The sequence below is a fragment of the Hemiscyllium ocellatum genome, chromosome 5, assembly GCF_020745735.1.
Source record: "Hemiscyllium ocellatum isolate sHemOce1 chromosome 5, sHemOce1.pat.X.cur, whole genome shotgun sequence".
Taxonomy (NCBI): Eukaryota; Metazoa; Chordata; class Chondrichthyes; order Orectolobiformes; family Hemiscylliidae; genus Hemiscyllium; species Hemiscyllium ocellatum.
The window spans coordinates 58,122,208-58,134,328 of NC_083405.1; the positions used below are offsets into that span (position 1 = coordinate 58,122,208).

Genomic DNA, 12,121 nt, shown 5'->3' on the forward strand with positions numbered 1-12,121 from the left:
CATTTTGAGAAACTCCCTTCAACTACTACTCTCTGTATCCTGTTGCTCAACCAGTTCTTTATCCACCTCGCTAGAACACCCTGCACACCATGTGACTTCACTTTCTCCATTAGTCTACCATGGGGAACCTTACCAAATGCCTTACTAAAGTCCATGTATATGACATCAACAGCCCTTCCTTCATCGATCAACTTGGTCACTTCCTTGAAGAACTCTATTAAGTTGGTAAGGCACGATCACCCCTGCACAAAACCATGTTGGCTATCACTGATAAGCCCATTCTTTTCTAAATATAAATAGATCCTATCCCTCAATACCTTCTCCAGCAATTTTCCCACCAGTGACGTCAGGCTCACTGGTCTGTAGTTACCCAGAATATCCCTACTACCCTTGTTGTCCCCCTGCACAAAATGAGCAACCCTCCACTCCTCTGGCACCTCACCTGTATTTAAGGATGCCACAAAGATATCTGTCAGGGCCCCAACTATTTCCTCTCTCGCCTCCCTCAGCACACTGGGATAGATCCCATCCGGTCCTGGGGATTGGTCCACCTTAATAACTTCTAGCCCACCTAACACATCTTCCCTATTTTGTCAACATGATCCAGACTAATCAAAATTCTATCTCTAATCTCAACATTCATGTTCCTCTCCTCAGTGAACAATGATGCAAAGTAATCAATCAGAATCTCACTCATTCTCTCAGGTTCGACACACAGCCTTCCTTCATCATCCTTTAGTGGACCAATCCTTTCTCTAGTTACCCGCTTGCTTCTTATATATAAGAATAAAATGCTTTGGGATTCTCCTTAATTCTGCTTGTTATAATTATTTCATGACCTCTTTTAGCCCACTTGATTCCTCGTTTAAGACTTGTCCTACTGTTCCGATATTCCTCCAGGGTCCATTCTGTTCTTAGCTGCCTAGACCTTATGTACGCTTCCCTTTTCCTCTTGGCTAGTCGTACAATTTCTCCTGTCATCCACGATTCATGAATCTTGCCCTTCCTATCCTTCGCCTTCAACAGGACATGCCTGTCCTGTCCTATCTTTAACCTATCCTTGAAAGCCTCCCATATCTCATATGTGGACTTCCCTTCAAATAGCTGAGTCCAATCCACATTTCCCAGCTCCTGTCTAATTTTGATATAATTGGCCTTGGCCCAGTTTAGTACTCTTCCCATAGGACAACTCTCTTCTTTATCTACAAGTATTCTAAAACTTACAGAATTGTGGTCACCGTTCCCAAAGAAATCCTCCACTGCAACTTTTACCACCTGTCCTGGTCTCGATCCCCAGTACCAGGTCCAATGTGGCCCTTTCCCTCCTCGGACTATTCACATACTGCTCTTTGATCTTTATGATAGAGATTTGTTTCAAACCATAATGCAGGACTATATCAGCTGCTAGTCTATATATAATAATCAGATATTCCACACCAGAGACTGCAACAGAACTATCAAATTTGAAAAGTATGGCACTGGGAAAGCACAGCAGGTCAAGCAGCATCCGAGGAGCAGGAGAGTCGATATTTCAGGCATAAGCCCTTCATCAGGAATGTGGGGAGGGAAAGGGGGGCTGACAAATAAATAGGATGGTTGCGGGTGGGACTGTGGGGAAGGTGATAGGTAGATGCAGATGGGGGATGATATGACAGGTCAGAGGGAAGGTGGAGCAGAGAGGTGGTAAGGAAGCCAGTTAGGGCAATTCATGAGGGTGGTGCCGAATTGGAGGGTTGGATCTGGGATGAGGTGAGAGAGGGGAGATAAGGAAACTGGTAAAGTTGATGTTGATGCTGTGTGGTTGGGGGATCCCAAGGCGGAATATGAGGTGCTCTTCCTCCAGTCGTCAAGTGGCTTGGATTTAGCAGTGGAGGAGGCCCAGAGTCTGCATGTCCTTGGTGGAGTGGGAGGGGGAGTTGAAGTGGTCAGCCACAGGGCAGTGAGGTTGTTTGGTACATGTGTTCCACACATTTCCCTGAAAAATTTCACGAGTTAGTGTCCTGCCACATCGAGAGCAGTGGACACAATAGATGAGGTGGCTGGGTGTGAAGGAAAATCTCTGCCAGATGTGAAAAGATTCTTTGGAGTCTTGGAGAGGTGAGGGAGGAGGTGTAGGTACAGGTTTTACACCTGCAGCTGTAGTCCTCACTTTCTCCTGACTATCAGACATTGAGTCTAACCAATAACTGATCCAATATCACTCATTTAGCCTGAGTTCAATTTCTACTCTTGGATTTAAATCTATCAAATGTTGGCCTTGATCCTTGAGGCAGATAAATGACAGGCGTATCGCCTCTGCCCGCTGCGTTCTAATGGAACTGTTGAGTTTCAACTGAGACGTCCAATCTTAGTTAAAGCAGAAGTGAACCAGGGTAAATAAGTTTTTAAAAATCTCAGGTTTTTTGTGAATTGGTGAGGGCTTGTGTTCCATGTTGGTGCTAAGAAAACTGTAGTTCTGAACTTTTTTAACTTTACTTTTCTAATTCTGTAACTAAACTTTTGTACCTAGATACTTTGTACCCTGGTGGTGCTGTGTAGGGTAACAATGTACACTTCTCACTATACTCTTGTACCCTGAACTTGGGTTCATAGAGTCATAGGGCACAGAAACAGACCCTTTGGTCCAACCAGTCCATACTGAACATAATCCCAAACTAAACTAGTCCCATCTGCCTGCTCCTGGTCCATATCCCTCCAGATCTTTCCGAGTCAAATACTTATACAAATGTGTTATAAACGTTATAATTATATAACCCACTCTATCATTTCCTCAGGACGTTCATTCGATGCTGGAACCAACGTCAGTGGAAAAAAAAGGCCTCTCCTGTCTTTTTAAAATCTTTCTCCTCTCACCTTAAAAATATACCTCCTGAAATTCCCCATCCTAGGGAAAAGACAAGTTGCGACAATAAAACCCAAATTTAATTATGTGATGAATGTTGAGTGAACGAATGAGAGCGGATAAGTGGGTGAACGCACGAACGATTAAAGGTGGGGAGTGAGTGAGTCTAGTCCGGGGGGGAAATGATGACATGGATGCAATTAACGTTTTTGGTGTTCCACTGAAATATCTCGGAGCCAGACTGACTGTAGTGGCCGGAACACCCGCTGTATAAATGTACCAGATTGGAGTTTCCTGAAATCGGCGAGTGAAGAGTCCACTGCTCCAGCGCAGACTAAAGTCACGAGTCACAGAGAGGATCCTACAGTGAAATCAAGAGTAACTCACTCGTTCTGTCCAAATCATGGAGTTGCAGCTTTTCACCATGACCTGCAGCATCTTGCTGCTGCTGGCTTCACAATTCAACATGGCACAGAAAGGTAAAAGCTTCCAAATTATCTAGAATGTAGTTTTTTTTAAATTTCTGCATATTTTTCCCCCAAAATCCATGAGATCTGTTACGTTACAGGAAAAGCACTCGGGATATGCCTTTGTCGAACGATTTAGGATTCAAAACAAATTTCGGGATTGGGTCTGTTTTGAGTAGTTAAGAGCAGAAGTCTGCTTTTTGAGAACTGGAATTTACTGCCCGTTTTGCTCGTGAATTAGCAGTGTTCAGTCATGCGGAGTGATACCTATTCCTAACTGTTGGAGACTCGACATTCGCTTCACCCAGAGTCAGAGTTTCCACATCTACATAATTATATCATTTTCATTCAGAAGTTTAGGGTATTGGGTGAATGTCAAACAAATAACAAAGTAAATTATCAATACCTTTCATTTAAACTGACAGCGAAGTTAAACTATGTTTCAAGTCGTCTTATCAGTGGAGATTTCCGAGGCTCACTTAGATCAATGTTTTGGAATAAGTACACACTTAGCGTTTTTTTTCCCAACAGCTGAAGTATGTTTTTCATTTGTTATTTTTCACTCGTGGAATAAATTCTGTTCTGTCACTCCCGTTTTTCACCCTGGGAAATATTTTGTTCCAGAATGGGTGATAAACTCCTACAAGAGAAAGACTTTTTGACCAGCTTTAAGTGCAGATTTTAAAAACTTGTGAATAATTAAGTTATTATCAAAAATCACACAACACTAGGTTATAGTCCAACAGGTTTAATTGGAAGCACACTAGCTTTTGGAGTGACGCTCCTTCATCAGGTGGTTGTGGAGAGCTCAATCCTAACACAGAATTATAGCAATAATTTATAGTGTGATGTAACTGAAATTATACATTGAAAACTTGATTATTAAGCCTTTCATCTGTTAAAATACAGTGACAGTTTCACTTTTCATGTGTAAGTCACAAAACATTTTTTAAAAAGTTGCTTTCTCAGGTTAGCTGTTAACAATGATGATAGCTAGACAATGTGTTGAAGGTGTTGGCCCCCTGTGTTCTCTGTCTATGCCATGATGTTTAGATTGATTCTAGCCTAAAAAGTGAGATAACAGAGTTTTACATAAACACAGGGGACCAACACCTTCAACATATTGTCTAGCTATCACCATTGTTAACAGCTAACCTGAGAATGCAACCTTTTTTGATAAAACGGTTTTGTGATTTACACATGAAAGAAGTGAAACTATCACTGTATTCTAACAGATGAAAGGCTTAACAGACAATCAGTTTTTCAATGGATAATTTCAGTTACATCACATTGTAAATTTTTGCTATAAATTCTGTTAGGACTGAGCCCTCCACTATCACCTGATGAAGGAGCAATGCTCCGACAGCTAGTGTGCTTCCATTTAAACCTGTTGGACTATAACCTGGTGTTGTGTGAATTTTAACTTTGTACACCCCACTCCAACACCAGCATCTCAAAATCATAAGTTATTATTGTTAGCGTTAACACCGAGGACGGAGTTGTCTTTCTCATGTGTTGAAACTTTGTTTAAAACATGACATCCTGAAGGATTTATAATTATCTGGCCTCTAAGTCATGACCTATTTGAATATTAAGTACCTCTTGTCTTCAGAAGCTGCAGCTATTTCATAACAAACTAACTCCGACTGTCGCATGTTAAACTTGAATGTGACTCCGGGTAGAAGTCTGCCAACCGCACACTGTACTGGACTGGGTCAGTGTGAAATTGTGTATAGGACCGGAGTAGAGAACTGAGTAAGACAGCCACATTTAAAGTAATTTTTTATGCTAAAGTTTAACCATATTTTCTACGCGTGTTCCCAGTGATCTGATTAACATCACTTCTGTGATGTTTGACTCTACAGTTAAAATGCATTAATAATTTTCAATTCTAAGAGATTTTTTCCCCATGTATAATTTTTTTGCCTCAAAGTAATGTGGTAGTTAATTACAGAGCTCTCATCCCCAATCTGAAGGAATGGGTGGAGTACTTCTGTTATACTTTCTAGCCTCCGATATATTTTAGTTTAATTGCCCAGAGTAATCTACTAGTGTTGGGGAAAAAAAACTACTGGCTTTGCTGTTCCTTATGTGAAACTGAGACAGCAGTTTCAGTGGGAAACAGATTAGCAGTTACACTCAAATCCAAAAACACTTGTTGAGTTGCAAATCTTCAAACTAGTTTTGTGAAGATTCCGTCTTGCTGTCTGTCTCGCCACTGAACTACAGTGAATGATCTGATGTTGCTCTACTCAAACAATCGATATCAACTAAACTCATTACAGAAAGTTGTCATTTTAAAGTAGCACTATACTTTCATCAGTAAGTGATTTAAAAGCAAACATAATTTGTTCTCGTGTTCACTTTCTGTACCCAGTTTAGCATTGGATTTACCCACTCAAAATTATAAATTATTCTCCGTCCTTAAGATGTTAATTTCACAATCCATCAATCTGATTTCATAAGGTTTGTCAGTTCACTCAGGTTTCAAATGGAGCAGATCGTTTAGTCTCAAAATGCTCTTTTGTTTTGGAAATAGTTTTTAACACAGTAAGACTTGGTTTAAAACAGAATTAATGACTGCCTGTTTGGATTCTGTAATTTCTTTGTGATGAATTTAGAGAAAAAACATGGTTCATCATATTTAATTTATGTCATATGGTAGGTTACAAGAACTTACTGCTGCCTTAACATTTTCCTTGCAATAATATTTTTCAACAGAAACACTGCATGCTTTAAGATATGAGTCAGGATGTGTGCTGTTATCAAAGATTGCATGAGAGTCCAGCACTAAATTACAGTTTACAGAATGTTACTGACTCCCAGCTGACTGTCATTTACTTGTAGATATCAATAGAGTTGAGTTGGTTACAGTTGATTTAAAATTAAAGTATACTGACTTTTTTTTTGCATTAAAGAAAGCCAGGCACAACAAGCCTAATACAACAGGAATGCAAATTCTGAGGTGAATGAGAATTTTTTTTAATAAGTTAGTTTTATTACAATTTGTCTTATCAAAATACTGTAAATGAAATAAAGAATTGCACAAGACAAATACATGATGCCCTGTTACTATAAAGTAGAATTGTAGCTTACATGGCCTCAAGCCATACCAAATATTTTCCAACCAATTAAGAACTAGTTAACATGATCACCATCACTAATGAGATTGTGACTGTTATTCTGTTTATAGTGAAGCATTTTGTGGGATATGTATTCACCTGGCAATGGTAATGATCAGTCTCCTTTCTTCAAGTGAGTTCCTTAATTGTTCGTTGAAAGGGAAGACACAGTACATTGGTGAACTTGTTTGACACCTCTGTCCCATGTGACCAAATTTCATGAGGCCATAGTATTCCCTGCAGTGCCTAATCAGACGAAATAAAAATCAATTTCTCATTCATCAAAATGTTGCATGACCACAATCACTTGTAAATACAAAAATTACCTTCCAAATCATCTTTGTCTGTAAAGTTGCGCACTCTTAATGTCTTCCTTAAGTTCCAAAATTTTACTCAGCACAGCAGACTTGTACTTACATATGTGTTGTAGGATGATATCAAAATTTCCCTACTTTTACTCTTCGTTCCCCTTGAAATCTGGAATTCCTTTCGTGGAGATAAGTCAATTGGTTAGCTAGCAATTGAGACACCATAGAAAGTGTTTATTTCTCCATTAAAATTACTTTCAAACTTTCTAAAGAGACTTTTCTAAAACATGTCTTTGGCTTAATGGTTTTGACAAAAAACTTTCCGAATACTGACTTACAAGTGGTGTTCTGAAAGCCTCCGCTTTCCACTCTAAACACTACCGATCTGGATGAAGGAACTGAGGACATTCTGGCTACATTTGCAGATGATGCAAAGATAGAGGGACAGCTAGCATTGAGATGGCAGGGATGCTGCAGAAGGATTTGGAGAGGTTAGTACGGTGGGCAAAGAAGTGGCGGGTGGAGTACAATGTGGGAAAGTGTGAGATTGTGCACTTTAATAGGAAGAATAGAGAGTTGGACCAATTTCTAAACTGAGAAAATTCAGAAGTGCAAAGAGACTTGGGAGTTCTAGTCCAGGTTTCTCTCAAGGTAAACTTGCAGGTTGAGTCAGTAGTTAGGAAGGCAAATGCAATGATGGTATTTTATTGAGAGGACAATAGGTGCAGGAGTAGGCCATTCAGCCCTTTGAGCCTGCACCGCCATTCAATATGATCATGGCTGATCATTCCTAATTAGTATCCTCTTCCTGCCTTATCTCCATAACCCTTGATTCCACTATCTTTGAGAGGTCTATCCAACTCTTTCTTAAATGAATCCAGAGACTGGGCCTCCACTGCCCTCTGGCGCAGAGCATTCCACACAGCCACCACTCTCTGGGTGAAGAAGTTTCTCCTCATCTCTGTCCTAAATGGTCTACCCCGTATTTTTAAGCTGAATATCAAAGCAGGAATGTACATCTGATTCTCTATAAGGCTTTGGTCAGACCATATTTGGAGAATGGTTTTGGGTCCCATATCTTAGGAAGGATGTGCTGGCCCTGGAGTGTGCTCAGTGGAGGTTCATGAGAATGGTCACAGGAATGAAAAGCTTAACATATGAGAAATGTTTAAGGGCTTTGGGTTTATATTTGATGGAATTTAGATGAATGAGGAGGGATTTAATTGAAACATACAAAATACTGAATGGCTTGGACAGAGTAAATGTTGGGAAAATGTTTGCATTGGTAGGAGAGACTAGGACCTGAGGGCATAGCCTCAGTGTAAAGGCAAACTGTCTGATCTTTCAAATTCAGATATTCATAACAGCAACAAAAACAGAAATTGCAGGAAAAGCTCAGCAGGTCTGTAGCATCTGTGGAGAGAAATCAGACGATGTTTCAGATTGAGTGATCTTTCCCCATAAAGACAGTTGGGTTGATCTGTGGGAGTCATGTGACCAAACCCTCTTGGGAAAGGAAAAGTGGTTAGCATTGAGACAAAAGGTATTCATCACAAGTAATCAATGGCCCATTCCAGGGATTAAGTAGAAAGCCATTCATACATCTGTGTGATAGGTCTAACGTAGTAGCTTTTACTCTTAGAAAAGATTGTCTCTATATTAGATGATGATAAGTCAACAGTGAGCATTCAAGAGACATCAGAAGAGCTGATACAGACTTCAGGTTTACAGAAGATAATTGCCAGTCACATGAGTATGCTGCCATTGCTGGGCTACTTAACATTTTCAAAAAAAGTCAATAATAAAAAAACATGCACGACAATAAGGACCATCCACTCATTTATTCATTCACATTTCCAAGTTCAGTTTATCCCAATCTGCCCTTGTAACCATAACTGCCTTTTAGTTAATTATATTAGTGAAATGAAGGATAAGAATAGTTTTATTATTTGGCGACTTGTGCTCTCAAATGGAGGTAAATGGGATTTTCATTTTCAGTACTGTGAATTGAATTGTCATTTTAAAATGAAAAATATAAAAGTACACAATGAAAAGTGTTTTAAGTTGTCATATCACAACACCTAAATTAATCACAAGAAAAATAATTAAGATTAAGTCAAAGTTCATCTTAGTTCAATTCCTGGCTCTTTGAGTTCAGGAAAAGACAATACTACTGCAAGGCTGCCATGCCAGGCCACTGGAATACTGGGCTGGAAGCCACTGTTAAAGCAGGCCATCCATGATGGGCCGCTGGAATCCTGGGCTGTAAGACACCACAGCAGCTGCCACAAGGACCAATCTCCTCACCGATCCAGGGAATGAAGTTGTCGCAAAAGACACCCAATGGATTCCCAGGTCACCAGATGCTGGTCAAAACCACCTCTTTGCCAATGCCACTGCCGGTCTCTGCTGATGTGGCAGTCAATACCAACAGCCTGTGCTCACTCCTCTGCCAGGCAACCTTTCTAAGATTCAGGCACTTTTTTTTTTCTCTACAATTTTTTTAATATTTGGTTTGTAACTGTGGGTCAAAGTATTTCTAAGAAATCATGAAACCTAATCCAGGTGACTCTAAGTTGCTTGTTGACATGGCTGTTGAAGTGTTTGTTAAATGATAAACAGGAAAGAAGATCCATACTCACCGATTTACAGTTTTAGCAGCCTCCAAGTAGTCAATTCTGTGTCTTATGATCCTGCTCCACAACCACTTGATGAAGGAGCAGTGCTGCAAAAGCTAGTGCTTCCAATTAAACCTGCAGGACTATAACCTGGTGTTGTGATTTTTAACTTTGTCCACCCTAGTCCTACAACGGCAACTACAAATCAAAAAATAGTAAACTAGCATGTCTGAGAATTGCATTTGGTGGCTGTGCAAAGAATCATCAGTTGATTAAGAAATTAGGATGGGAGTGATACTTCACTGGGGTTAACATCTGTAAAGGATGTTGTGAACAGTGGTTGAATTTTTCTTTTGCTGTTTATGATAGAGCTTTTCTTTGTGTAATAAATGGATATTATTTTAAGTACGTTGACAGCTTCATGTGACCATGTTCAGTGATTAATCACCATAGCAACAAAAAATAAAACTTGTGGTCTCTAAAACCAGGTTTCACTCTTGAATCTGAATTGTTCAAGATTGTTAGCATCGCGGACTCAGTGCCAGGGACCTAGGTTTGATTCCCGCCTCGGGTGTCTGTCTGTCTGTGTGGAGTTTGCACATTCTCCCTGTGCCTGTGTGGGTTTCCTCCGGCTGCTCAGGTTTCCTCCCACAATCTAAAGATGTGCAGGTCAGGTGAATTGGCCATCCTAAATTGCCCATTGTTTTATGTGCTTTAGTAAATGTAAGGGAATGGGTCTGGGTGGGTTCCTTTTTAGAGGGTCAATATGGACATGTTGGGCCACAGGGCCAGTTTCCATACTGTGTGGGGTATCTAATCTAATCTAAACTAAGATTATAATATTAGTCTTTGACTCGCTATTCTCTCTTTCAAACTGAATGCATAATTCAATCATTTTATGGCTGTTGCTACCCCAAGTGGTTCTCTTACAATGAACTAATTCATTAATCCTGTCTTATTATACATTTCTAGGTTGAGAATAACCTATTGTTTGGTTCAAAAGTGTGCTGCTCTAAGAAACAATCCTGAAAATACTCTGATCTCAATTTTTCCTGGCTACCTCAATCAATCTGATTCATATAATCTATATGTAGACTAAAATCGCCCTTGATTTTCAGAACCTCCTGTTATTTATTCCTGAATGCCTTGTCTTATAATGAAGCATCAGGCCTACAAAATACAACAACATGAGACTTCCTACCTTTTTATGATTTCTCACTTCTACCAACATTCTGCATTGTGAGCTTTAGAAGTAAGGTCATGTCATGGTTATGCCAATGACATCTGAAATTAACAAGGCCACTTCACCTTTTTGTGTCCTATTTTCCTGTCTTTGAGAATGTCATGCACTCTTGAACATTCAGGTCACAGCCTTGGTCCCTTTGCAGCCAGATCCCTAATGGCTATTGCATTGTATAACCATTTTTGTTTGAGCTGACAACTTAACTTATGTCTGCTCCATACCTTCTGATATTAAATATTTAGCAATGTCTCTTTGTAGTTGGGCATTTAAAAATTATGCTCTTGCTGAAAGACTTATTACAGAACTCAACCTGCATGTGGCTGATTTCTGACTTGCCTTATTCTTTAAGCCATCTTCCTCTCCTGGAACAAAGATCTTGTGCATTTGCATGTAGGTTTTCTTTATTTGAATGTGTTCTTGATGAAGAACTGGCTGTAGGGTAGAGATTCAATGTTTCACCCAAAGAAAATTCCTCCATCTCTGCAGTACTGTATCAGTGATGCTTTACCTTTACCTTTAACTTCGTTCCTTTTGCTATGTTGAAATGAAGTTTTTTATGTACCTACGTACCTTTTTTTGTACTGAAGATTGTGATGAATGTGTCAATGTTAGACACTTTTTGCTGTACTTCTGCACTTGAGTATGCATGACAATAAAATCCAAATCTAAGTGTCTGTCAATGTTTAGTTGTTCAGGACTCTGGGGCAGAACTTTAGTCTGCAACCTGTGACTGAGCCACAACTGATATTATTTCAAAGTAGCTCTAAGGCCTTTATTCATCCCTGCATCTCAAATCATCAGATGTTCCCGGTGTTCAGCTACTTTTCTATTGCTACTCACTTAAAACATTCAAAAGCTAATGTTTAAAGTTTATTAAAGCAGATTCTCCCCCTCCCTCAACTTCATTTTTACCATAATTATTACTTTTTTTTTGCTACAGTCACTGTACTCGTAACGTTAACTGTTTTCTTCCCACAGATGCTCCCAAACCTGCAGAGTTTCATCAGCAATTTCTGTTTCCTGTTTGCAAGTAGACTTGTGTTTGCATTGGTTAATTGGCAGATGGAATTTATGGGTTTTGGGAGGAGCTGAGGCCATGATGGCATTTCAACAAGGGATAATGATTCGAATGCAGTTCATTGTGGAATGGGGAGCTGGTGGAGATCAACAAAAACAGGGCTAATAGGCGAGCAGAAATCGGTGATCGTGTTCTCCATTACAAGAGTTTTGAGTCAATCGGTCAATGGAGTAGGGTGTGGAGTGTGGTGAGGAATACATTGGAGCGATGGGCTGACAGACCAGAAATGCATGGATAAATTTGTATAAGGACTTCCCCATAATTACAGATCTTCGAGATTCTACTTTGGGCTTCTGAGTAGAAGTTTCAAATGTGACAATTAAATCTCCCTAAGGTTTATAGTCAGGCATGCTGGATTCATTTATATCTTAGAAAAATATTGATATCTTTCAGAAACCTGTTTTGACCATTTTCCGACATTACATATTCTTCTGAGTCTTGGT

At 39.7% G+C, this 12,121-nt stretch overlaps 1 protein-coding gene across 1 annotated transcript in view; it reads left to right on the top strand.

Annotated features, from left to right (window-relative positions):
* The first annotated feature begins 3,072 nt into the window (after positions 1 to 3,072).
* The window catches only part of tfpi2 (tissue factor pathway inhibitor 2), a 33,421-nt gene continuing 24,372 nt past the window's right edge, over positions 3,073 to 12,121 (top strand). Inside the window, exon 1 of the mRNA XM_060825459.1 lies at positions 3,073 to 3,321. Within this exon, the coding sequence (XP_060681442.1) occupies positions 3,246 to 3,321 (76 nt within the window). The 5' untranslated portion in view covers positions 3,073 to 3,245. The remainder of the gene's footprint in view (positions 3,322 to 12,121) is intronic.